This window comes from Haemaphysalis longicornis, unplaced genomic scaffold (assembly GCF_048455015.1).
Source record: "Haemaphysalis longicornis isolate Haplotype H1 unplaced genomic scaffold, Haemaphysalis longicornis Haplotype H1 scaffold_8, whole genome shotgun sequence".
NCBI lineage: Eukaryota > Metazoa > Arthropoda > Arachnida > Ixodida > Ixodidae > Haemaphysalis > Haemaphysalis longicornis.
In genome coordinates, this window is record NW_027526445.1 from 48,655,449 (window position 1) to 48,683,402 (window position 27,954).

General features: G+C 45.9%; 1 protein-coding gene and 1 long non-coding RNA gene across 2 annotated transcripts; one reads left to right on the forward strand and one right to left on the reverse strand.

Annotated features, from left to right (window-relative positions):
- Positions 1-451: 451 nt before the first annotated feature.
- On the reverse strand, positions 452-27,607 carry LOC144150002 (adipocyte plasma membrane-associated protein-like). The gene is made up of 8 exons (XM_077681774.1): positions 27,451-27,607; positions 27,072-27,247; positions 21,031-21,143; positions 17,937-18,026; positions 15,957-16,073; positions 12,900-13,206; positions 11,852-12,125; positions 452-4,820 (listed from the first exon to the last, which is right to left on the reverse strand). The coding sequence occupies exons 2-8, from the start codon at positions 27,182-27,184 to the stop codon at positions 4,623-4,625; spliced, it is 1,212 nt and encodes a 403-aa protein (XP_077537900.1). The 5' UTR covers positions 27,185-27,247; positions 27,451-27,607; the 3' UTR covers positions 452-4,622.
- Positions 21,078-23,407, forward strand: LOC144150003 (uncharacterized). Its single transcript, XR_013318406.1, has 3 exons — positions 21,078-21,206; positions 21,649-21,698; positions 22,877-23,407. It is a non-coding gene; the product is annotated as an uncharacterized LOC144150003 (long non-coding RNA).
- Positions 27,608-27,954: the final 347 nt, after the last annotated feature.

The window sequence follows — 27,954 nt, forward strand, 5'->3', positions numbered from 1 at the left end:
TTAGTTACAAGCGATGCATCAAAAAACTGCTTCGATTATTGCACTCAACAGGGTTCATAGTATTGGAAAATATACCGATTGCAGTTTTATGACCAACACTGTTTTTTCTATTGTTTGACCAAAACTGGCTAATTATCTGTAATTATCTTGGGAACTAATTGAGCAGCTGAAAAAAATAATGGCATACTCGAAATCAGTGGGAAAAAAGCAGCAAGGCTGACAAGTTTCACGAAGTTTACTTGAAAAAAAAAAAAAAAAAGTTGTTTTAAAACCAGTGTCCTAAATCGCTCTGTGATCACTGCAAGGTTATAATATTATATTAATATACCTATTAAAACTCAATGCTGGTTGAGGGAATTAATGCTATTGCATGACAACAAAAGCTCTTGCCAAATGTGTTGTAATCGAGTGGCAGCAAGAGGCTTTTCAAAAAACAAAACAAAGACAGTAGTAAGAACCCAAGTATATATATTCTTCTTTTCAGTTTGTAAATACACAAATTTCAAAATGTAGAAGACAGAAGGAAAAAAACAGGGGGTGGGGGAATAACACCCTTCAGACAGGCAGTTCGGAATGTGTCAATGCACCACAATTCTAGCAATTGCCCTAATAAAACATCTATTTGTACAAAATGTGGACCTCAAACACCTCTTGGCACAACAAACTCTCTTGATTGCCGTGCAAACACAAGCCAATTTTCATAAAAAAATTCCCAAAACAGTCCTGCGCACACAACAAAGAGTTAACACAATTGTTCCAGGCATGTAAGAGAGTCCAGCCAATATTACAGAATGGTCCAGCAGATTATTTGTCCTTCACAACAGTGCACACCTTGATGCTCAATACACACATAAAGACCCCAATTTTGTGGTTTATACTTTTTTATCGCCAAGTTTTAGTACTTGCTTGACTTAAGCACAGAACAAAATGCCCTTTCAAAACAAGCTCTAAGAAGCAATAGATGCCTTTTGAAATGTCCTTTTAGTGGCGAGGGGGCAGGGGGGGGGGCAGTGGAGGGTTTGGAGTTCTTGCCAACAACTTAAGCGAATAAACTTAGATCAAGCTAGCTGCATTGCTGACACAGCTATAAGCAATTGCTAACACTTGATGACAACATACAGATTCAGTGTATAGCACAAATATAGCCATACAAACAAAATGCAAGTGCACAAATACAGCTGGGTACCTAATTTTACACACCTCATTTTGAAACTTCTCTCTCTCTTGCTTGTTTTTGCGACTACAACGTGATATTTGCTACTATTATGCTTTGCAATAACCTCTGCACACTCTTATAGTTCAATAAAAAAAAGGCATGCAATTGTGCGAAATTTAAAAACAAGAAATTGGGAGTAAAAGAATGTAGATATTAGTCACCCTTCCGTGACTTCCACCAAAGATAAAATTGAGACTAAAATCGCAATGCTCAAAAGAACCACGAAAACGTTGAGAACCATGACACAAACTTATTGCTTGAAATTACTGGATAGCAACACCAATTCCTCTCCAGAAAAACGATTAAAACATTTTGCTCTTTTTAAAAAACAGTCTGCAAACAGCTGAAAAATGGTAATTTGTGCATAACTGACTGACCTGAGCAAATCCGCAACAGAGCGAAGGGGACAATGCTTTGTTGTATTCGGCCTCTCCGCCAACACTGAATCCGTAGCAAGACTCTTCTTACAACATCGGCTATTACAGCTCTAAAGATACACAGAAACCTACGCGCTTGCACAGGGAAATAAGAGGGAGGCCTTCAGGCCGTCGCAGGCCTGACGCGCCTACCCGCTGCCACATAATTAAGGTCGCAGCTGTGCGTCAAATCATTGTACAGTTCAAAACTAAAAAGCTAAAGAAAGTGGAAGAAAAACAAATGCGATGGAATCGCACGCACTCGCATAGTGCACAGGCTGGATAACCAAAACACGCAACAATGCAATGCCCACAGGGAAGATCCGGGAATGTCTCCCGACCACACGCGGAAGCCACTACTGTTGCGGCAGGTGGCGCTGCAATGTGCGAGCATTGCCCCCGCTACAGCTGTTGCGGGAAAAAGCGAGACGCCCCAAGGCTAGATTGGTGGAGGATCGTTTCGAGGAGAGATAAGCATTTCGGCCACTATTCTCAGCCGTTGTTCCCAACTGGTGATTCAATAAGATAACACAATAGTATTAGCAGAAGAAGAAGAACAAAGACTGCCCAGTTTGCCATGTTTCCAAATTGCCCTTGACTTAAATTCCAAACTTTACATTCACGAAGCGACAGCTTCGTTTCGAGGAATTCCACAATAGAAAGGCAGCTCAAAGCACGTTATAGGGGTTCTAAAACACACCGTCCTCGCGTTTAAAAGTCCCACACTGCGCCGCTGCTGGGGAATTTCTTTCTTTCGTATGTGGTTTGTCATTGAAGCTATTTCTGAAATCACCCTTTCGAAACAATGGCTCCATTTGTATGAAACCTTTAAGTAGAGTGCAGAAACAGCTACGTTACTTCGATTACCGCCGTAGCAGAGGTTGCGGTTAATTTTTTAAGTCGTGTGTGCTGTGAACTGTTGATGCTTACAAAGCAGTTCTTGGAGACCACTCGCGTGATGTTGCACTCAATTGTAAGCTAGAAACAAAACTAAGGCTGTCGCAGCTCGCTATGCAACTGCTACGAACGGCGGACTTAGTTTCCCCGCAATTGTCAGTGAGGAAACAAAGCGAAGAGTGCGATGTCACGTGATGACATCCAGAAAGTGGCGTGATACGACGATGACAATCACAGATGAACCATATGCGCGTAGAGTAGCGCAGCCGAACAGAAAGCATGTACAATTGCCACCCCAGATCAAAAGAGTATTAGTGTTTAAAAAAAAATTCACTTTTGCAGATGTGGGATGACAATTAGCGCCAAGAGTCAACCGTTCAAAAAAAAAAAAAAAAGAATGCCATGTAATAAAAAATGCTTGAATTTTTTCTCCCAACAACTGGTCTAAAGACACACAGTTCTCTAATGCTTTCAGCTGCAAAATGCTTCATGCAAACCCATTTCGAAAAGAGAGGTCCCGTTAATTTTTTTTTTCTTTTAATTGCAGACTAAAGTGCTCTTTTGTGCTGAAAACCTATTCTCACATGTAACCTCTCCAAGGCTGGAGTAAAAGCAATCGGGGTCTACAGAGGCGAGGGGTCTGGGACACCTAGCTGGGCATAAAAGATGCAAAACGTTTGTAAACACAGAAAAATCTTATAAAACAGAACAACGACAAAAAGGTCTCCCTGGTAGATTAGGCAGTTGCCGGTTGTGCCAACAATGTCAAGAATGCCTTTTTTTTTCCAACGCTTGAAAGATAACGACCACTTAAAAGAGTCTTGCCGAACAAGAAATAAACAATGTTGCTCCCAGCCAGACAGCTTAACAAGATCCTATCCATTCTCCGGGTGCTTGTACTTAACCAACACAAAAGTTGTAACCTAAAGACCGCCATCACACTTATGTGCCCTCAGAGGGACTGTGAAGACAAAAAACAGGCTTGGTTCATTCGCAAGCTTCCCACGTGCGAACAACAATCACACCAATTTCAACAGAAACAAAAGAAATTAAGCTGAACAAAATTTCAAGACGATCGTTTGCAGATCTGTTTTAGGTGCACAAGCGCAAATCAATGCTGAGACACAATGACTTGCTTTTCGTGCGCTTCGTCCAACTAAGTTAACACGCTGATTACTCCGTTCTTAGTAGCCATTCAGCCACACCAGTGCCGATGTCCTCTAGCGGGATAGTTGAAGGTGTGTCGGTATCAGTGACCTTTTCTCGGCAAAAACAACGTCCTTCGGGACCAAAATAGAGTTGAACGCGTTATCAGAGGCCAGATTCACCTTTCAAATGAAACAAGAATGAATGCCGTCTTCACGGCCCCCTTAACCTGCGATCAACGTCGATCAAATGCATATCACATAGGTGGGGCAAGGGTCAGAGCAATGCAAGCCCTCTCCATGCTGCCAACACAGAACAGCCCTTTTAGCTGCATTTTTATGTGAGAAAAAAAGGGCTCGCATTGTGCTGGCAACGTCAACCAGCTAAGGAGATTGGGGAACCATGCCAACCATAGAGTTTCACATTAATATATACCAGAGGGAAATCTGTCGCTGCAGTCGCGGGCCGCCGCGGGCGGCGCCATTGCCGCTAGCGACGTTCCTCGCCTACTTGGCTTGGCTACGTCTTCTTCTTTTTTGTCTCAAAGCCAAAATCAACAAAAAAAGGTGACGTTTTTTTCTTGTTCATCGCACATGAATCACTGACAAATCAATCTTTCTGGAGGTTCAATTTCATAATAACAACACAAATTTCATGAACCTTCTACAGCTTTTTTTCCAGCCAGAGCCAACTTTTCAGCCTGTTCATGAGCTGTGCCAAGGACAAGTGGAACGTGCCTGCCCGGTACATGACGGAACGCTCGCTGAAGCGCAGCTCCCCTAGACAGTGGCGCCAAATTTCCCTCTAGTATATGTTAGTATGAAACTCTATGGTGCCAGCGATAGAAGGAAGACGTCTTGCGACTGCTCAGCCACCACGAGATGCCCAGGCAGCAGCCCGGCTTTGTGCCCGGCTCGGCTCGGCTCGGCTTACTCGTGGCCCGTCCCTCACGCCTTGACTCTGCCCAGGAAGCGGTTGCGGAAGGAGCCGAGGTAGAGGTGTCCGTCGTGCTCGAGCACTTCGGAGATGAAGTGGATCTTCTTGGAGGGTGAATGCAGGCTGCGGATGATCTTCCCTGAGGCGTCCAACTCCACTATTAGACCGTACTTGGGCACCATCTCGTACAGGATCCAGCCGTTGTCGATCTGGAGAGGTGGGGGGGGAGGAGGGAAAGAGCGGTCAACGTGATGTGGGCCGACAGCGTTCATTACTCGGGCACCTGGGCCCCTAGCCATTTGCTATCCTCGCTCACTAAGTTTTTATAAACCTCTGGCCATGTCAAACTTTCACTGGTTCATTAGACACCTGTGCTGTCTTCGATTGCAGGTTAGACGAAATAATGATTGTGGGGTTTAATGCGCTGCGGCAACACCTGCGCTATGCAGCACGCCATAGAGGAGGGCTCAGGATTAATTTCCCCCACCTGGGGATCTTTAACTCTTTCGCTACCGCCGGAAAATTGACCAATTTTTAGGGGTCCAAGAAAACAATTTTCTTGCTAAAAAAAAATGGTTAGGCACTAATTACAGGAACACAAAATGCAGAATATTTAACGGCCTTTCCAATGACACCAGTTTTTTAAATGTTTTTATACAACATAGTTGTGGAAAAAAAAAAAATCAAAATCAAAATTTTTGTCAAGTTGTCGAAAAAAATGATAAAGAAGGAGTTGTGTATATCAAACCACCCGTAGCAGAAAAAAATTACAATATACATTTTGTAGGGAAACATTTCAAAAACACGCCCTAGAAAAAATGTCGACTTGCGAGGAACAGTTTGTCAGATATAAAAAAAAAAAAAAAAATGTTAGCACACACAGTGCTCGTGTCATGCGGTGAAGCCCAACCTCCAATTCAAAATGTGCAACTTCGGGTGGTTCCCTGGAATAAATCTGGTGGTTTGTCATCATCAGAGGCACCAATTTGGCCCCACATAACGTAAAAACATCTTGTCAATGAGTGACTTTGCATTTACAGCGAGCACAATATTTGGGACAAGCATGGATGCGGAAAAAAACCATGCATGAAGTTGAAAACAGAATGCCGTGGTTGATGCTTGTTGACGTTCACGGTCAGTTATCTCTGAAAACATAAAGCTGAGCTTTATTATCATCTTCGTACTCGCAATTGTAGCCTTTCTCGCAAAAATGAGGTACGATGCGCTAGAATCGTGCCCTGCGATCTTTGGCCGAGTAGCAGTTGCGCGATGAAAAAGATCAGCACAACGAGCCTCCTCTATTGCAGCACCACCTAACATTTTTTAAACGAAACAGTACAAAAACTTATCGGAGACTCCGTCCGAATAGACAGTTCAACTAAGCAGCACCATTAGACACCCAGATATACCCTCGCATGGAAACGAAACTGGAAGGCGAACAGCTGGCAGTGTAAGGCCGGTTTGAAGCGCTGTCCTCGGCGGAACAGATATCTGGCGACTGGGCGTGATCTTTTGACTTGCATCTGAAGTTCTTATCGCAGAAATCGGGTTAGGGTGGGGGGTAATCAGGAATGCTTTGTTCGAGGATCAGTCGCGGACGCTCCAGGCGCCATGGCAGGTAGCCTTGAAGTTGGGTAACTGCGTAGTAGCGCTAAATATGAATTTCGCGATGCAGAAACGAAACCGAAACTGTTGTAAACTGTTTGCGAATGGTCCTGGGGTAAGTAGAACTACCACAGAACTTAGAACAACGGGCGCAAAGGCAATAAAACTGCCTAAAATCATAAAGTAGCTTTGCAACCAGGCACTGCTTGACATTTTCAGCCAATTTCTGGGATTATTACTGTCAGAGCGCGAACCTGACGATTGAAAATCCTTTGCTGGTTCACCATTCACGCCAAAACAAATGCTGGTGCAACGTAATTACGAGTGGCACGCATTCTTCATTGGTAGCAGTGACGCGCGATGACCACGCCCCTTTTCCACACCCAGGTGGTTCAAAAGCGTGTCAAAAATCACGTTTCCGTTGCAAAAATGAAAACAAAAATGATTTTGAAAGGTCATTTTCTGATCTAACTCCAAACAGCTTTACTTGTTTGAGCAACGCCTCGAATGCTATGAAAAGGCGCTCCTAAAGTATCGATGAAATTGATCGATTTTGATAGGCACGGTAGCGAAAGAGTTAAGGAGGCATACTGGTCTCAGAAACATTTTTTTGCTTTCCAACCAATGTTGATGAAACTTATGGGCTTGTTTAGATTTTTTAGCTGATTTGAAATATTCAATTAGTTTTGATGTGAGGTAATTAGTCTGTGGAGTAATTAAACATCTTCCTTGATTGTTCTTGAGAACAATCGGTAAAACACTATTCAACAAAAAATTACCACCAAGGCATGAAATACATACCAAAAGTTGTGGAGAATGAAATGTGGGAAGCAGTTTTTTTTTTGTTTTGCAATCACATAGAAGTTCACATCAATTCTACCTTCTAGGTTTGAAGTACTCCTGCTAACCAATTAGAAATAATGCTAATTAAACAACTACTGAAACACAAAGTGCGAAATCTTCTTCCCTTACTTATTGCATGGTTTAACTCTTTCGTTACCGCGGGAAATTGACCAATTTTGAAGGGTCTAACAAAACATTTTTTTGTGCTATACATATTGGTTAGGCACACATTGCAGTCACACACAATGCAGATTATTCCACGCGCTTTCCAACGACACCAGTTTTATTAATGTTTTCCTAAATAATGATTCCGAAAAAAATTATCGAATTCGAAATTTTTGTCCGCGCGTCGAAGAAAAAAGAAAAAAGTAAGTTGTGTATAATAAACCACGTGTAGTAGAAAAAATGTAGAATATACATTTTGTAGGTAGACATTTCAAAAACCCGTCCTAGAAAAAAAATTGAGTTGCGCAGTACAATTTGTCAGATATAAAAGAAAATGTTAGCCGACATGGTGTCCATGCCTTGTGGTGAAGCCCAACCTCTATTTCAAGTTTTGCTATTTTGGATAGTTCTCTAGAAGAAATCTGGTGGTTTGACATTATTGAAGGCCCAAATTAGCCTCCACGAGATGTAAAAACACCTTGTCAATGATTATGACCGGCACAATATTGAAGGCAAGCAAGCGATGTGAAAAAACCCGCTTGGAGTTGAGAACCAAACTCTTTGGTGGATGCTTGTTGACGTTCTGATGATCGCTCATCAGTCAGAACTTTCATTTGCGTTTTATTATCATGTTCTGACTCACTATGGTAGCCCTGCTTGCAGGAATAAGGTACGATGCGCTAGAATCATGCCTAGCAAGCTTTCACCAAGCCGCTGTCGGGCTGTGAAGCGAGTTCAGCACTACGAGCCTACTACATTGCAGCGCCACCTAACAATTTCGAAAAGAAACAAATACAAGGCTGTTGGAGACTTTGTCAGAATAAACAGTACTACTAAGAAGCGACACTAGACTTCCGGAAATACCCTCGTATGAAACCGAAACTGGCCGGTGAACAGCTGGCGGTGTTCAAGGCCAATTGGAAGCGTTCTCCTCGTCTGAACTGATACCCGACGACTTGATGTTATCGTTTGACTTTCAGCGGAAGCTCTTATCGTAGAAGCAAGGCGTAGATAAAGTGGAAGCGCGAGCGGCATGCTTGTTTTGAGCAGCAGTAGCGGGCAACGGAGGCGCCATGGAAAATGAGTTTGTAGTTGGGTAACTGCGTAGTAGCGCCAAATATGAATTTCGCAATGCGAAAACGAAACCGAAACTGCTGGAAACTGGTTGAAAATGTCAGGCACACTTGCTAGACATGCGGGGGACCATCAGAAATAAGCTTTGGGAGAATAAAGCTGCCCTTTGTCCGAACCAAAGATCATTAGTGAATAGCTGGAGCCATTTTCAAGTAATTATCACCTCTCAACGCTGTCGGATTACAAAGCTGACCCCATTATTTGGTATTTGACTTGCCAGGAGCCTTTTGACAAAAAAAATATTATGGTAATGCAGCCTAACCACGACCTGCATCCTTTTTTCTCAAGTGCAGCAGCCACGCCCCCTTCGTCAAAAACACGCGCACCTCAGCTCGCAAAAAACGCCGCCAAAAATCTCAATGTCGCCGGAGCGGGAAAATTTAAACTGATTCTAAAAGGGCAATGCCTAGACTAATCACTGGCTGCATTAGGTGTACGAGAAACGACTACAACATGTCGAAATAGGCCATATAAATCATCGATCACCGGTGATCGATTTGAATAGGCGTGGTAACGAAAGAGTTAAACATCCCTCTTCACAGTGCAAAAAAATGATCCTCCTGGCTGCACTATATGCTGGATTATACCTCTCGAGAATACATATCGAATATACCTATCAGTGTGATACCACTCGTGGCGAAGAAGTGGGGAATTATTAAAAAAATCGTTAATTTCTTGTTCAAATCGGGCCTCTATGGCTTTTTAAAGTACCTGGTACCATTCCAAGTACAGAATTTTTGGAGGAGAAACTGTGCTAATTAAGAGAAAAGTGATACCTAAAAAAAAAAAGCTTTTTTGGGCAATTTTTCAGTCCTAAAGACGCATGTGCCCCTTCAATGTGTGCCGAAAGCTTGACACACGGGCATTTTCACTTTTGGCCTTCATCCAAAAAGCGGCCGACGTGGCCCGGATCAAACCCACGTGCTTAGGCTCAGCAGCACAACGCCTGAGCCTCTGAGCCACTGCGGCTGGTATAGTTTCCAAAACCTCTGGCAACGTCGGACTACCTTACCTCCGATGCACTTCATTATCGTTAAAATTAGATAATACAGCAATGCTGTAGTTTTTTTTTCTTTTATAGCCTCCTGCCTGAAATAAAGTCATTCATTCATTCATTATTGTTAGGGCACATTTTCTGTGGAATGCGATAATACTGCGAGTTTATAAGAACTTGCAGTTTATTGCTAACATCAGTTGAGTGAAGCACAGGCATCTCGATGCAGAAAGGATGACAATACGGATCTCTTGGAATAATTAAAAACACCTGTACCATCCAAATTCCAGCGATCCGATACAAAGAAAAGCAAAGAAAATGCATTGTTGTTTATCTGGCCTTTTACTACTCGTGAATAAAACCTTGATTTTTTTAGGCCTTTCTTGAACATGCCGTGGCAAGCGCGGAGTTCTGCCATGTTCCCCTTTCCTCGCAGCTTGTCGCCGAGGTGAGAAGAGGGTTCCTCTTTGTCCTCCGGCGGCCAAGCACTTCCTGCCGTGGTACAGCTGGATCGTGGCGGTGGCACGTCTGACCCCCTCACGTGACCGGCTTGTCAGGGACTCGGCGAGCCAGTCTGGGGGGCCAGGATGGGGAAAAGGCGTCTTTTGGATCTGGACACTCGGGAATGCAGACGTGAGTACGGGTGCTTCGATTTTGCCTTCCTTCATCTGCCTCCTTGCGCCTTTCTCCTGATCTTGGCCAGCTGGCTTTGTCAGGATGAGCGAAGCGCCCCGCAACGTTGTTGAAGTATCCAATAAACGCGGGTTTGGCCAAACCGTCGTTGTTGTGCGTTCCTGGCTGTTTTCCACTGGTACGCCGGACGGCGATCCGTGGTGGAGTTCAGCTGAGCCAGCTTGGCGACTTTTAAGTCCCGAGTACAAGCTAGGTCGTCAGGAGATCTGGTGAACCCCACGATGATGCGTAATCACATGCCCGTGCTCTTGATCATTTCACCAAGCTCAATGTGTGCCACTAGACATTTCATGGTTACGGTACTTCGCTGCCACTCTAGATATCCACTGCCCAACCATCATCCATGTGCGTTTTCTCCTCTTGGCAACATCCTCAATCATTTTAGAGCGCGCAGAAACATGGTGCTTCGAAGCCAGGGGGGTGAGCAAAATGAACAGCAGTGGAACCAACCAAGGACGGAGTTTTGGTAGTACAAGTGAATGTCAAGCAACGTTCAGTTTTTGCTCCCTAGGTGCCGAGCCAATACACCCTCTCTTCTTCATTGATGACGAAGCAGAGGTGCTAGAACTGGCCGCATTCTGAAGTGGACTTTCACAACTGGTGTTTACCAAAGAACTCTGCTTGCAAGCTGTTTGCGCCTCCAGTCAAGAATGCTTCCGATTAAAAGGAATATCAGTACTAAGTGAAGAAGAGACATAACACACGTTTCTGCCGTGATTGATTGAGGAGTTCAATGCTTTGAAGCAACACTTGGGCAATGAGGCGCACCATAGCAAAGGGCTCCGAGCTAATTCCCACCACCTGAGAAGATCTTTCACGCGCGCTGAAATCTCGACACACTGGTGTTTTCACTTTTCACCTCCATCAGAAAAGCGGCTGCGCGGTCCGGAATCGAACCCGTAATGTCCTTCGGCTCAGCAGCACAACGCCTTGGCCAGTGGCGTAGCCAGAAATTTGTTTCGTAGGGCATTGTACCCTGCTGGTAAAGAAATTTAAAAAGGATAGTCTGCCCCCAAACAATACCTTATTTCTATTTTCTTATCTTATTCTCGCTTTTACATTTAAATTTATAGATGAAGTGTGTAAAAAGCATGGGCAGAAAAAAAATTCTAAAAGAAGGCTGAAAAAAAAAAAAAAAAAAAACAATCACACATTTCCACGCCGTGAACAATGCTGAGTGTGCGAAGCACTGGGATGGAAGTTGTGCATTGCCTGTGTGATGAGCGTCATCGTCCGTGCGTGCTGATGCACTCTGAGTTTTAAATGATTTTGCGGTGCAGTAAATGCACTGTAAATGACAAGCACCACACGAAAGACAATTCGCATCCCAGTACATCGCACCCTCTGTGTCGTTCACGGTGTGGAGGTGTGTGATTTTAAATTCGCGCTCTTTGCTACTGCAGTTTGCGGCGCTCTCTCCGGATGGCGCACGGATGGTACTAAAGTGTGCGCTGCTCTCGATAGATGGCTTACAATGCTGTGCGCACGGACAACTCCAGACAACCGCACGGACATTGCGAGGTCCTACTTTCGCCCTTAAAAAAAAAAAAAAAAAAGCCCCAAATAAAATTTTGGGGGTTGTTCCGACACCGAAACATCCACCCTGGCCACACTTTTGGCCTTGGCCACTGAGCCAACGTGGCGGGCACATTTCGACTGTTCACTTCATGTCTTCTTCACTCAGTCCTGTTCGACGTTCGTCAGCACAATGAATTCCTTGGTTAGCGACCAACTTTCCAAACTTTCTGCTTTAGTACTGCCGACCGAGTCGATCCTCGGGCACCAACCTGAGGGTGGCGCACTCACCCGAGCGGCGACATCCTTGAGGGGCACCCAGTCGTAGAGGGTGGTGGCGTACTTGAGGGTGGAGCCCAGCAGGTAGAGCAGGCGGGCCACCGACTTGCGCACCAGCGGGTAGGGTGCCAGGTGGTCCATCAGGGCGGGCGAGCCCTGCGCGCGGCCGAAGGCAAAGGCCACCCAGTAGCCACCTCGGGGGCTGCGACGCACGTTGTCTGGCTCCCCAGGAAGGTTGTCCGCAAACACCTCCAGGTCACCCTGGTGGGCCCCGCGGAAGTAGTACCTGCGGTGCACGGACGGGGGGGTGTTCGTTGGTGAGGTCGCTCTTTTTATGCAACACCCGGTCGCATTTCGCACAAATATGGCACGTAGAATAATTGTAATAACAGTGCTCAACAACAACAACAACAAGAACAATGATAATAGTAATAATAATAATAAGCGTGGGAGCCGTGAGGGTTTATTCAGCAGTGGTGCCGCCATCTTGGAAGCGAGATTCCATTCCCTGGTGGGTACAGGACCAGCACTTCCTGTGCGCACCCAGTGCCATCGCCATCTACTGATTCATTTGGAACACTCCATCTGTTATTTTATGCAAGTACTAAAAGAGATCCGTTGTTCTGACTCAGTAGCCTAGGCGTAAAACCACATTTTCAAACGAACTTCCCGGGCTCGAGCTTCAGATGCGAACATTTTTTTTCAAAGCCCTTCATTTTTTTAGCGTAAAATGTTTTCTTTGGTCAGTTTTACACATTCTTCCCGTAAATAAGGGTGGCCCTGCATCTTTTATGTCAATTTATGGGTGGGGTGTGAGACATAAATCAACTTGCTGCATCGCACCGCAAGTGCCTGGCTTGTACCTATTTTGGAACACAATATCACTGCCAACAGAGCCTGAAAATGGACATCCAAGGAACATCCAAGGGACATCCAATGGACACCCGCTCGAGAGGCTGCCTGTAGAGAGGGCGACACTTTCCTAACCAAAGAATGCTCCTGGAAGACAAAACGTCCTCCAGGCAGAGCAAAAGCAGCAGCTCCACGAATGGCCTCTCACCTGAGCAGGCGACGCTTGCCCAGCTCGGCGATGATGAGACTGTCCCCGTCGGGGCCCATCTCGATGCCGTTGGGCAGGTACAGGTCTTCGAGCAGCACGTGCGTGCGCTTGGTCTTGGCGTCGTACTTGAGCACGCGGCCCGAGCTGTCGTGCTCCAGCAGGGAGAAGATGATCTTGTTGAGCGGCCAGCGGGTGCTGGACTCGGTGAAGTACACGTTGCCCTCCGCGTCCAGCACCAGGTCGTTGGGCAGCTTCAGCGGGTGGCCCTCGATGTCGATGCCCGTGGGCACCAGGGGCGTGATGAAGCCTTGGAGCGGGAAAAAGAGATGGCGATCGCTAGAGCTACACCGTCGTGGTGGTGAATGGCTGGGTGGACAGCACGGTCAATCACTTCCTGCCACACAGTTCACAGTTCTGCCTCTAGGGGGCAGCACGTGTCATCGCCGGTCTACTGGTATATTTGCACTACTCGATTTCTACTCTTTTTCTTTTTTGAAAGGCAGTACAGCTGTAGTCCACCACTGCGTTTATGTTGACGCAAATTAGAGCAGAATTCACTCGCGAGTGCCTGGGCCCTCCCAGGAGAGAAGAAGAAGGTGCAAAATGCGGAAACACAAGGTGCCAAGTTGGCAGTGCATTATGGGAACTGACAAGGGCACGTGAAATTTTGAAGTGAAAAGAAAAAAAGGAAACACCGGTTCAGGAAGGGCGAACTAAAATTGTGGTGCTCGTACATTTTTTGCATAATATTCTTGAGCACTCCACCATTCCCAATTCCCGAAACCACAGACGCTACCAAACTATCAACTGTTCGTGTTACCACTAAAAGATAAAAACTTTACCCCCCCTTCCTAAACAAAGTTGAGAGAACCACAAAAGCTTTATAACTCTCAAAACTGTGTCAAAAGGGCATCAAAACCTTCGCTGAAACTAGGTAAATCGACGGTCAAACCTTTAAAGACCCAGATCGCAAACCAAGGACAAACCCATGCGTCGATGTCTCGCGCACTAAGTAAATGCATTTACGAACGATCGAAATGTGTACCGATATGTGATTTATGAGATAAAGAAATACTATCGTACCCTTTCTTCTTCATGATCGATGTTGTATTGTCTTTCGTAGAACCATCCCCTTTTTTTTTGCAATTTTCAAGTAACCGTTTTTACACAATGGAAGGCCAGTTTCACGCACACATTGTGCATCCAGAGATATTATTGGAGCTTTTCAGTCGACTAACCCGTCTATGGGGAAATGCACTAGTTTTTTGACAGGGCAGCGTCAGTCCCACTAAGAAAGCTTTCGCTTTAAAATGCCTGGTGCTTGAAAAAACTTTATCCATGTTGGTTACACTCGCGCCTCAGCCCAGTTTACATGAAAATAGTGCATGCTGCCCCTAAACGAAGGTGATCAAACATACAGGTTAAGCTGAACTATTCTTTGGACCTCTACGAAGAAGCTACCCACGGCGGTGCTTCTTCTTCCAACAGTGCGTACTTGGTGACAACACCCATGCAGATTTCAACCCAAAATTCTATCAAATAACCAACGTAATTAGGAAAACAAAACAAACGAATGCGTGACGACTCATTAGCTACTCTTCCGCATTCAATTTTTGTGTGATGATGTGCTGATGCCAACCAACAACAAAATAAACTCATTATTGAAATACATTTGCGGACCTAAAACTCACGGCATTTCAATGAAAACAAGATTTTTCTGGCGATAACGCGATTAACAAACGCAACGAGGCACAATCTTTAGTGCCTCTTGCAACAGCATGACTGAGTTTGAAGTCAAAAGAGTTAAGACAAATCCTGCCAACTGTTTTCTTTTCTTTTTTTTTCCAGAGGGAACTCAAGGTTTAGGTGAGCTTTAGTCACCAAATTCCCTATTTGTCCACATTTTGGAGGTTTAACACGCCAAAGCTACATTTGAGCTATGAGCCACACCATAGTGAAGGGTTTCAGATTAATTTCGACCACTTAGGGATGTTTAACATGCGGCAAAATCTCAACAAGCGGTTCTGCTTTTCGCCTCCATCGGAAAAGTAGCCACTCAGCCAGGATCAAACGTACGTCCTTGACTTCAGCAACACACCTTAGCCACTGAACCACCACAACGAGCTAGTGACCCAATTCTAGTGAGTTCCATCCCACGAAACAAAAACATAAGACTGTGGCTACACCGTCACGCAGTGTAGGGTTATTACATGCTAAAATGCCCTGCTAGGGTATATAGTAGACTTGATCAGCAATTCCAAACTTCCAGTTTCTTCACAACAGTGTCGAGTCAGGGTATTGACTGCCCGTATTCGGCTGCTCGCTGACATATATAACAGGGGGTCCCTACCACGGCACGCTACAACAAAGTAAATGGCTAGTTTGAGAGTCACCCCTTTAAGTGCTGATTACTCAGCGATGACAGCAATGAAACTATCGTGAGGTATGAGCTGCCGAATTTTTTTACCAAAGCAAAGCTGTATGCTGTTTTCGTGCTCCTTTTACCGACAGCCTTCCAAAAGAATGCATACACACCCCTATATGCCGGTGCAAGACGGAAACATCCTCAATCTGAACATAATTATAGATCTAACAGATCTTCTCCGTCTACCAGTCTCCCTCTCTTTTCCAATTTCAACTTTTTTTAAACCTTACTTACCTTCCACAGTGCCGCTTCCACAATAGCAAGATAGACTGAAAAACATTTCTGCCGTTGGTTTCATAGCGTCAATGATGGTTTGCATCCTAACAAAGCCACTTCTGAAGTGATAAACCAGTCGATACCTCCAATCCTGAAACAGCATAGTGCTTCAGGATTGGAGGAACCGGCTGGTTACTCGTCAATGCCTGTTATAACAGAGCTTGACGAGTAATGAGCCAAATTTACGTTAGCTTTCCAGCCAGGGGCATTTTGTCAGCACTGTATTCAGGGCCGATGGCGCTGGCGCAGACAGATTCTAAGCACTACAGAATTAACGATCGCATAAACATACTGGACCATCTTCAACTTGGCGATACCTAAAGCCCAGCCAGCAAAGGTCCGCAAGATGAGCTCACCCTTTGTGACGTCCACTACATGGATGCCGCTGTAGGCGTCAATGGCGTACAGCTTGCCCTCCTTGTCGAAGCGCAGGCCAAGCGGACGACCACAGATGCCCTCCTCCCATGGGCCCTCTGCGGCCAGAAAGAGAGAGAGAGAGAGAGTCACTGGTTTAGTGAGACGACCACCTTTCAAGGATAGTTCACAAAACTAGCAGCACATCTTTGAGAGAGGACGCACGGGCAGAGTTTACAGTGACAGGGAAAACCTTGAAGGGGACGGGTGCAAGAAAGTGCCTGCTTTGATGTCTGCCTTTGTGGTCAGCCTTGCAATATTAATACAAGCTATGGCCTAAGGGGGGACACGGAGATCGGGTTGCGGAAATCAGTGAAAAAAAAAAAAAATCAATTTTTGGAAAAAACTGCCTACTTTGGCTTCCACAACTCTTATTCTAGGCTGTATTAAAAAATCGTGCTGAAAAACAGCCTCTAAAGGCGTTAAAAAAATTATTTTGTCAGCGGAGATGGAAGCGAAACCGATCGCGATGACTGAAAAACACCCATTTTCGCGACGCCACATCATATCAAGGAGCAAAAGCCCACGAGGTCATTCTCTAGCAAGGACAGCAAGGACTATGCATCCGGTGCCTTCGGAGGGACATCAAGTGCTCTGTAAACTTTGAGAGCTGTTTTCTCAAAAATGCATTTCAGGCATTCCTTTTTGCTCGTGGAGAGGATACCACCGCAACCACTGGACAGATTTTGCTCCTGTTTGCTTTTTTTTTAAATCTTTGAAGTGTTCTGCAGGGATGACATTTCTTGATTTTCAGTCTATGGCCTTCTTATTTTTTTATTTAGTATTTATGCCAATGGTAGTTGTGTCCAAATGGTTACAGGTGAAAATAATGCTGCATATAAAAAAAAAACGCAGGGTTTAAAAAAAATTAAAGAATGTCATACCCTGTAGTGTTCTTTTGACAACTTAAAAGTATTCAGAACTTCCTACCATTTTCGTCACTTCACTAGGCTTTCAACAAGTGGGCAACATGTAAATCTCCGTAACACAAAAACTACTGAAGGTATCATTATGAAACTTTTAATATCATTATTAGGAGTGCTTTTGAAGGTGCTTACCAAATTTAATTACACTATGATGAGAAATAAGGAAGTTTGCTCTGATCCCCACCTCCACTTTTAAACTAGTCCTTTAACGCTTGAGCCCAATCTCAGACTTGAAGTTCCGACTGCAAAACATTTCATCCATAACACAGACGCACAATTCATTGTACTGACTACCCTTGCAGGCTCAACTAGACTTCAAACTTCTCTCCCAGTGTTTCTGAAATCCATGCTCCTCAAGCTTTTTAATGCGATAGCATTCCTTCTCTACTTCCTCGTTCTTCTTTCATTGCTCCTAGCTTCATAAAAAGGTGGTCTGCAACAGTGCAAGCAGAAGAGGAGCTGCTGTAGAAGAAACAGCATCAAGCAGCAGCCACATCCCATCTGTTCCAGCAATACATGGCGCCTGGTGATTCTCTACACAAGAACGCTCCCTCCCAGATTTCGGAGACATCGCACATAGCCAATCTGCCGCATCCTCATTTGTTTCGCTATTTTTTTCTCACTCTGTTTTATTTTTATTTTTTTTTTTTTTTTCCTCACTGAACGCTGTCATCTCAACATGATTGTCGTCGTTCCGCACCCCTATGAACAGCTTTTCATAACCTTCAAGAATGAATGGAAAAAAAAAAAAAAATCTAAGCAGAAATATGTGGTAATGGGAGGACTCTGGATTACTTCGGACGACTCGGAGTTCTTTCGACGTGCATCGAACAGAACTGACTCGATGTTTTTAAGCGCAGCCACGACACTCCACTTCCAAATCAGCAACACCTGTGCACAGGGGTAGAACACCCAGCCCGCTCTACATCAGCAGCAGCATTCAGAGTCCGTTTATTAAGTGCACCATTGCCAAGTGAGACCCCGGTGGTCACTCACCACACTTCTTGCCAAACATGGCCACGGAAGTGACCTTGTTTCCGGTGATCTTCACAATGTGGCCACTCAGAATGCCCGTGTAGATGCTGCCTGCAAGAGGGCAGAGAGAAAGGCAAGCTCAGTCAATGGGTACACGGTCCGAGCTTCTCGCTACGACACTGGTAAGAAAAATGTGCCAGGTACAACAAGGTACAAGCTCTGGGCACTGCCCACTTCATCACATGTTTGCTCGCAAAATTGACAGCCCAGGTGGAAAAATTATTTTTTCTAGCTGGATTATTAAACCATAAATTTCTTCTAGCTAGAAATAGGTGGAATTTCAGGGTAGAAATTCAGTTTCTAGCTCATTTCTAGCTGGACTGAGATTTTGTTCCGGCTGGCAGCAATTCCTTCCACCTAGTATTTGTCAGTCCAGCTGGAAGGAAAAAAAAACCTGCAAGCTGGATATAATCCTCTCGTGCTAGACTAAGAACTTTTCTAGTTAGAAGCTGTCGATTCCAGCAAGAATCTATAAATCTAGTCAGAAATGAAGCTGGAAATTTTGATTTCTTGCTAGAAATGTGCTTTCCATTGTCACGGGGGAGGTTATTATGACACTGTCATGCGATATTACTAGTCATAACAATTAAACTTGAAAGAAGAAAGAGCAATTGTAGACATGAAAGGCACTTTGCATTCCCTACACACACCCTTCAGGGACCTGACTGGCTGCTTCTTTGCGACACAAATGCACACGCATTCAAAGTGGAAGCGCTTCAGAAATACTCGTGCTGGTTTTTGTACGAAGCGGACAAAACTAACAGACTAACATTTCTACTAAATCCGTTGAAACAGCTTTGCTCGTTTCGTGCACTACTAATAGTGCATGTTTACAAACTCCGCTCAACTTTTTTTCCCTCCATAAATTAATCACAAACAGCATAAAGCGCGACTTCTTTCTTGCTGATTTAAAACGTTTTATAACTGTGAGTGCGGTATTTTCCTAAGCAGCATCCCACTGAGTGGCCCCTTGTAGTAGGTAATTGAAGGACTGCCACTTCTTCCTAACACTGACTTGAGAGTCTGCAATCTTTGCTTCCCAAGTCCGACATGTATTTCTAAAGCAACGCGCCCATTCATAGCTGACGCAACGTTACATGAGCACCCATGATGCTCCAAAAAACGCAAACTTTAGAACACTCAATGGAAACATTCACCCACAGAAATGGTGCCTGATAATTAGCTAGACCCTGCAAGTTTATAGTGAGAAGTCACGCCATACACACAGCGCTTTCGCATTGTAGCTGGCAACCAGTTGCAAATAAAATCCAAATCTTGGGAGTTTAATGCGCCAAATCTACACCTGCGCAACAGGCATGTCGCAAGGGAGGGCTCCGAATTGATTTCGACCAGATCGAACCCTTATCACTGGGCTCAGCTGCACAATGCCTTTATGCTGCACGCAGCGTGATGTGCTCAATTTATTGCAAGCAAGCCAGTGAAGCAGCGCAGAAATTATAACACCACCAGAAGCGGACCACACTCATTGGGGTGCAACAATTCACACTACAGGGTAGGTTATCGACTCCTTCTTATGTATCAGGGACACAGAAGCTCAGAATGCCATGACAGACACGACAGTACACAACAGTGAGTGATCTCATCACCTGTGAGGTTAGCTCACTCGCTTGTCGTCGACTCCACTTCATGCGCAAAACTGTCGTCAGCTTGCTCTGTACTAGATAACTGGACCGGCTGGACGGGACAACCAGGTATGTTTGAACGAGCACCTCAGGTACCAAGCACGAAAAGCCAGCATTACTGCCCAAGCGTGCCAGCGGTTTTAGTTAAATATGTGCCCCAGTTAATAATAATCACAGACGCGACATCCACTATTTGCCACGTTCTGCAACTACTCCGCATATTGCAGCGACAATGCGGCCCAATTGTACGTTTTAAGACAACACGAGGATTGTTAGCATACTCCAAAAGCTCCCATGTACCCCCGCATTCTTAATCACATCAGGCCATATCTCATGCCAGGAAGAAAAGAAAAAAGACGCATGTACGGTTGCCACCTTTCCCCCCCCCCAAAAAACCGGCCCTTCGGAAGGGGGGGGGGGGTGTTGGTATATAGAATATTGAATTTTGTGTTGAAAAAAAAAGACGCCATGTTTTTTTAACATGCAATACTATTTGTTGTAGCGTTTTCGTAGAGCAAAATTGACATAACACTTGTACTGAAATTGATTGAGATGTTAGTATGCTGCTCTGAAAAGTAACCGCACTTGCTCACCACGGCGGTGGCATTTAATCTTGTTGTTCCTCCCTTTGGTTTCGCTACATCTCAGGGAGCCCGCTCGCCCGCGGTTTTCTCTACTCACGTGTATTTGCGCAGATTGTCGGCGCATTTATCGTCATAGTTGCTCAACTGATGCTTATAAAGTGCCATAAAAGAAGTAATCGTTGCAAAATGGCCAAAAAACCGGCCAGTGACGGCCGGTTTTAGGCACGGACCGGCCACCGGCCCGCTGCCTAAAAAACCGGTCGGGCCGATCCGAAACCGGGCAGGTGGTAACCCTACATGCACGTGCATTGCCAGTGTGTTTCCATCATGGCCAAGCAGCAAGGATAAGATAGGAGGGGAAACGGAGCTTCCTAGCGCGGCCAGATAGTAGGGGCATTTTTTTTTACCTGAACTGGTGCAGATTAGTGCAGTGTCGTGCAGACCAGTGCAAAGTGCTACTGGAGATATCAGTTAGTGAAAAAAAATGCACATATGCTGCACTGCTTGCACCAGTGCAGCCAGTTAAGGTAAAAAAAAAATGCCTCTAGTGTCACAAGTGCTCGTCAGAGGTTGAGCTAGCGGCATCTGCCACGGGCGAAGAAACGGCGCGGCCACCGCGAGCGGCATTGCACTGCGCAGCCACAGAATGAATTGCGGCCGCTATCAGTTCGTCCATCAGGTTCCGCTACCCTCTCCTTCACCGTCGCAGCTACGAAGCTTGGCAGTCCGCCTTGGTTTTCATTGCGACATTATCCGGTCACTCGCCCGCGCTTGCCGCAACGGGCCGTTTCGCCTCCTATATATTGTTGCTCCGTGATCATGGCGTACCTTTGTGCTCCGCGAGCGACTCTGGGCCGACCAGCTGGTTCGGATGCAGGTACTCCACCTTGTCCAGCAACTTGTTGGGGGCCAGGGCACCCTTGAACTCCGGCAGTGTCACACTGGTCACGGGAATGAAAACAGGCGGCAGCATTAACTCCCGAACAAGCGCACAAAGATCAAAGGTAACGCATCCATTTCGTGCAAACGTGACGAAATTTAGCCCTCAATGCTACTGGAACCATTGAAAAAGCCCGAAGGCATGGCTAGTTTTTTCCACACGAAGAAACAGATGCGTTGCTGGGCTGTTGCAAAGAGCTCGAGCTGTTATAAAAACATGCACTCCACTGTCTGAACTAACCAGAAGGGCTAGCAGGCAGCAAAACGAGGTCATTGAACCTAATGTGAAGCTGAAAATGGAAACATCCTTTCCGAAGTATGTTCTCGCATTTTTCAAAATCTTGTATGGAAAATTGCAAGTCTGTAGCTGAACAGCCCGTCACTGCTAAAACGAGTTGGTCTTCTTGCTTTTGAAAAACAGGATTTGACGGCGGCCAATCAGGTTATCTTGATTTCGACAGTGCGCGCAAAAGTGCGAGAATGTTGTGACAATGACTCACTTCCCAGGGCACAACATCGCATGCTGCAACATGGTGCGACTTACTTCTAATCTTCAGGTTAGTTACCTCAATTATTTAAATGAGTAGCAAAGTGACACTCGTTTTTTTGGTTGTGGAGTCATGTTCCTACAACCACCACTGAACCAGTGCTGTTCACCTGTGTACTGGTGCCATTGCTTTTGACTGCTGTGACACCTGTTGTTGATTCTGAACGATGCTAGTGATCTTTAAACCCCTGGTCCTACAATGCCTGGTGAAATAGGGCAACTTGGAGAAGGACAAGAGACTATCTGGACAACGCTAAATGGCCTGTAAACAGTTCAGTCAGTACATTTCTCACTTCCACCCTTAATTTTTAAATCAGAGTTTTATGAAAGCTCCTTGAGCACATTATGGCATCTAACCTGATGAATAACCTAGAATCAATGAGTTTTACAGTTTGTAACACCATCTTCGTAAATCTCTGTCACGAAAAGCTCAGCTATAATAATTTACAGACGCCTTACTCGTAGACAAACTTTCAGCTGCATTCCTAGATTTTTCGAGAAGTTCAGTTGTACATCTCATAACCACCCGCTTGTAAAATTATCCTCCCTCGCTATCGCCAAGCATTATCAACTCGCTCAAACATTTTTAACAGGACATGTTCAGTTTACCTGCGTTAACAACGTTCAGTCAACTCTTACCAGTGTGACTTCTGGTGTACTCCAGGGAGCAGGTTTACTCACTCTACTATTCTTTTATTTACATAGGCGACCTACCTGGTAACATAACAATGAAGGCGCGTCTTGTTGCAGATGACCGCATTCTCTACAATCCGCTCCATATTTTTAGCTACACTATTGCGTACAACTATCGCCTCTTCCTCCATGCATTGCCTTTGGGCCTTTAAGGTTTAATATGTGGAATGAAACTGCTTCTACACTGTGCTGTATGCTAATGCTATACTAGCGGCCCCAAACTAGTATCACTGAAATGACACAGAAACACGAGTGTTGATGCAAGCAGTTGGACATCACCATTGTCCCATTGTTAAGTTTCTGCGAGTTGCGCATGATATATGTAAGTGAATCCCCGCATGAATGTGGCTGCACTCATTTCGCGGGTAATGTACTGTGCTGACTTTGTATGCCAACAACACTGCACACTAAAGCTTTTGCGGAAACAATTTTTGAAGAGTGAAAATGATTGCACTGCTTTTTATTCCCTCCGCATTCGTAACCTCCAATTTGCAGGACTACTCAACCGGTGACATGGGCACAAATAACCACTGGCTTCCTGGGGCGAGATCTTTGTCAACTGAACCACAAGACGCTCTGCACCCTAGTGCACTTTCCTTTGGCGTTTGCATACACGTGATTTCTTTTTTCCCTGTTTGTCTGCCCCAGAGTGGAACAAAGCTATTTTTTCTGGGCGTGATAATCAGCACACACCCACCTTTATTTTTACGGCAGTGCCCACCTACTCCTTTCTTTTTTCTTTTATTCTACTCTTTCCTTTCTAGACTGTCCCCTAGGCTGCCCCTGGACAGCTGTTATCAGCCCCCTGATCCCTATCATTCTTGCCTTGGCTGCTGGCCAAGCGGTCTGGGCGCTCTTAAGTGCAACAAATCAAAACCACAATGAAAGTTTAGCATTATCTTCACGGCTGTGTTGTTTCAAATGGGAAGGCTGTTATTTTTGCTTCTGGACACAAGGGAGAAATGGCAAAAGCAATCACGAGAAATTTCTTTTTTTGGTCCCCTCCCGCGCTGTTCTTAGGGACAGAGGCGAATCTCAGGGGTTTCCCCAGGCATCGAAACAAGGGGGGGTGTCTCAATGGCTCGGGGGAGGGGGGGGGGTTCATAAACTAGAAAAGCTGTTTTTTTATCCCACTAGTTAAATAATAGACGTCTGTTAACCAAACGCTCATCCCTATGACGTATGTTTTTCATTTTCTATATATATATATAATCACCTGTGAGGCGGTGCTGTCTATTCAATCTAAGAAAAAAACAAATTTAGAGAAATTCATTTTTTACCATGAAAGGTCCGTATTCAGTTTTTTTTAATTTCTCGCCATTTTTTAACGTATAAGGGCATTTTCGAACTTGTTACCAGGGCCAGTGACGAAATTTGAGTTCTTGAAACAATGTTTAGGTAGTACACAAATTATGCAGCACTTATAAATCAGGCACCGATTGTACGCTCCCGATTTATTGAAACGCCAGGATTAGCTCCTGTAGCGCTTCGCCTCGCCAAATTGCCCATTTTAAATGTACAGTGCTCAGCGATTGAAACGCGATACTCGGAGCGCGTGGTTGCGGGTGCCTGTTGCGCCACAGGTGAGCGCTTGTGAAAGCGAGCTGGCGCCTTGTGGTATACGATGAGGGTGAGAGCGTTCGTGACGCATGCTTAGTGCATCCGGGAGACAGCCCTTCAGTGTGTGGTTCTTGGCGGCGCCATAGGGGTGCTACATGCCATGGCTTCAAAACGCTGCGCCTGCGTGCCGTGCGCGCCACGATAACACATCGCGATAAATGCGCATTCAAATTCTTCATAACTAGCGCGGTGCCAGCTCACCCAGCTTCACGCGGCGCGGCGCCGCGCGGCACGCAGGCGCAGCGTTTTAAAGGGACCCTGCAACACTCTTTGAACAGTGCAAGTAAACCTGCGCAACGTTTAGATTACACTGCCAGGAATACCTGAGCCAAATATTACACGTGCACGTGAAGCGGTGAGCGCGCAAATCGATGTGAAAGACGCGGAAAAACGAACCGCTCTCTCTTCAGTTGTCCTCATTATGCATGGCCCGAGGGACGTCACATAGGCCATGGCTGCCCGATCGGTTGTCACTGGTCAACTTCGCGGGTAGATTCTCCCATTTCCGTCGACGTCATCGCTGTGTACGAACCTCTTCTATGCCTGAACCTGTAGGCACAGTTTTGCCGTTTCTTTTGTGTTTTGAGTGCGCGCGGAGTTTGAGTGATGAGCTCAATACTTCCCTTTCAACGGGACCACTCGACTACAAACGTTTATTGCTTCAAAAACGCCATACCAGCCCGAGCGCGCACTTGCGAGCAGGCACCCATGCCTGCTTTTTTGTGGCACCAGACCGGAAATAGGTCCCTCCGCGTTGCGGAGAAAAGGAGAAAACTACCCGGCATTGGATATATCGAAGGCCGCCGAAGAGAACGCCGCGAGCCACCCCCCTCTCCGGGAGAGAGCGCGCAGCTTTCGTCGCGTTGCCCGCGGTCGAGTTGAGAGGGAACGATTATGCGCGATTTCTCATCGCGCGTAGTTTCGTTAATTGTGAACGGATTTTCATAATTCTTGCGGGAGGAGATTTCTGGGACAATAGACTTTATCCTAAAATACATTACTAGTAGTCGATGGCAAGTGTTGCAGGGTCCCTTTAAAGCCATGGCATGCAGCACCCCTATGGCGCCGCCAAGAACCACACACTGAAGGGCTGTCTTCAGGATGCACTAAGCATGTGTCACGAACGCGTCCCTCATCGTATACCACAATGCGCCAGCTCGCTTTCACAAGCGCTCACTTGTGGCGCAACAGGCACCCGCAGCCACGCGCTCCGAGTATCGCGTTTCAATCGCTGAGCACTGTACATGCTGAAAGAGCTTCTGCAAAAATTACGGTTGTAAACAAAGAACGGCATCGAATCAATGAAGAAAGTAAATTATATGTGTGTTTATGTGCGGGAGGAAAAGGTCCATACAAGGACTGTCAAGAGTGAAATTTGGGGATTCAAGGGGGGGTGTCCAGAAAAACTAGGGGGGTCTACACACCCCCTAGGGGGGGTGTAGGGAAATCACTGCCGCGAGATAGGGATACGATACACAGCCAGTAGACAGCTGTCGGAAAAGTTAGTGCACAACACACAGAACGCACGGGAGACAGGATGGGACTGTTTCGTCTGTTCTGTTCTGTGCAAACTTTCACTGTGAATACTCCGGACCAACTAGCCTCGCAGCAAGTTATGTTCCGTTGTCTCCTTTCCCTCCAATATTGAGGGCAATAGCACTTTGCTTTCCTTTAGGCTTTCTATCGCCACTGGGACTGCCACAAAAAAGTTGCAGCTTTCAAGATGCCTGGAGGTGGATTGCTACTGACTGGATTACAAAGAAAGCGTGTGCACATAATGCCTTCAGTGGCCTTCAAAAGCCCACCTGCTCACAGACACAGGGGTACAGGTTGCAAACAGTCAGCTGCCAGCCCATTTGCCCTGAGGGCTCTCCATTAGCTTGGTAAAAAGCCAACAAATGGACTTCCGTTTCCCCTAGCCTGCCAACGCCGTCAGTAGGCAGTGAAAAGGGGGCGCCGTACGACACATCTGCAGCTTCCATTGGGAGAGCCGTGGGATAGTATTATAGGAGCTTAACAGAAAAAAAAAAACACCCGAAACTTCACGCATACGTAGACTGCATTCACATTACACTACAGATTCTAACAGCACTTCCTAATTAAAATCATTTGGGATGAAGTAAAATCGAGTACGCTTAAAGAAACGAAAAGAAAAAAAACTCCCTCAGGTCGCCGCTTTAGCAGAGGAACGGTCAATGAAGCATAACCTGTTTTGTCATAGCAGGAGCAAACGAGCATTGCATTGCGGAACTCAATGTTGGAGAACATTGGGCAACAAAATTCGGCCTAATTGCGAACTTCACGCATGGGTGCATACAAGGGATCACTTTAAGCAAAGTAATTTTTTCAGCTGGAATGATGCAAGGTAATTTTTTTTTTACATGTATATACAGGAATGATGCAACACCATGCCAAAGGTGCATGGGCAGCGAAACAATTAGTTATGTGAGGTTTTGCTTTGTAAATCAATTGGGTTCCTATCAAATGATCAAGGCAAGGCAAAACTCCAAATTTATTTGATATTGAGACAATAGAAAGCGCTACAAAAGAGGAGCTCAAGTTTATCCGTTCTTGTACGTCGCAAAGAAAGAAAAACTAAAAATGACAGGCCAGCATTCCGACTGACGCAGTGCGACTCTGTCAAGCTGTCCGCGTTCGCCGATGTTTCAAGCCGCGAAAACCAACGGCCGACGCGACATTGTTGCGCAATGACACTGCTACAGCACAGAAAATGAATGTCGCCCAACTACCTCCGCCGGCCGCCGGCGACGGCACATACGCTCGGGTGAGCACGTCGGATGTTCGCGATAATGATCGACCGACAGCACATCGGGTGCAAAAGCACTCGAGACGATCTCGTAGGGTCGGCGCCTCCGCAGGCAAGACGGCGAAGTGCCCGAACTACCGACAGGAAAAACGGTTCGCGGTGCAGGCGTCGTTTGATACACGAGTGTTATAATTAAAGAGGCGTTAGTGCAAAACTAGTCATCGAACAACGCAAGCAGGCAACGCACTCGGTCACACACACACACACACACACTACGAGAAAAAAAAAAAAAGATGAACTCACTTGTAAGCGACCGGCTCGAAGTCAAAAGGCATCGGGATAAATGGCAACACCAGGAAAATGATCACGAAGTAGATGAAGAAGCGAAAACAGCACTTGAATAGCCTCAGCAACATGATTCAGCCTTTCTCCGCGCCGCTATTTTTCCGCAGCAACTTCGCCGTGCAGACTGCGCAGTCCTGCAAGTAACAGGGAAAGGAAGAGACCAATCAAGGGCGATATATGAACGAGGCAAGGCATCGCGAATGTAAACAATGCCTTGCGCGCTCGATCAAGGCGACCACCTGTTGTTACGCCCCGTTTAAAGCAGGCTCGCTTCGCGCGCGCAGCCTAACGAACGCGAAAGCACGGTGAAATGTTGGGAACGGAAGGAGCAACTTACAACAGCTGCGCCTAAAAATGGCGTGGACGTGGGATTACAAACACTCCGCGGTAGCGGCAAGCAGTACGACACGCGCGTCCACACACACACCCGACTGAAGTGACGACCTCCTAAGGGCGATACGGGGCAGCTACGGCAGCGCCCCACGGCTGATGTGGACCTTGCGGCAGGAAACGTGGAAGTCTTCGTGGTTTTCCTGCACCGTCTCGCCGTTTTTGTTTCTATCGTTCCGCCTGCAGACGGTTCTCCGCGCGCATGCTGTCGTCCTTGGAAAAGAACCGCACAAAAGCGTGTCGTCGTCTGCTACGGCCGCGGAATATTCAAGCGAATGCAAAGAGAATGGTTTTTGTCTCGTACAAATGGTGCGCTTTCGTCTGGGGTTGGCGCCAAGTTTGAATGTGAGGTTATTTTGCAAATGACCCCGCAGAAAAATAACATATTTTTTATTTGTAAGAAAAGTTTCGTTCCTTCGATCGTGTCAACGTTAATATGATTACGTTTTGG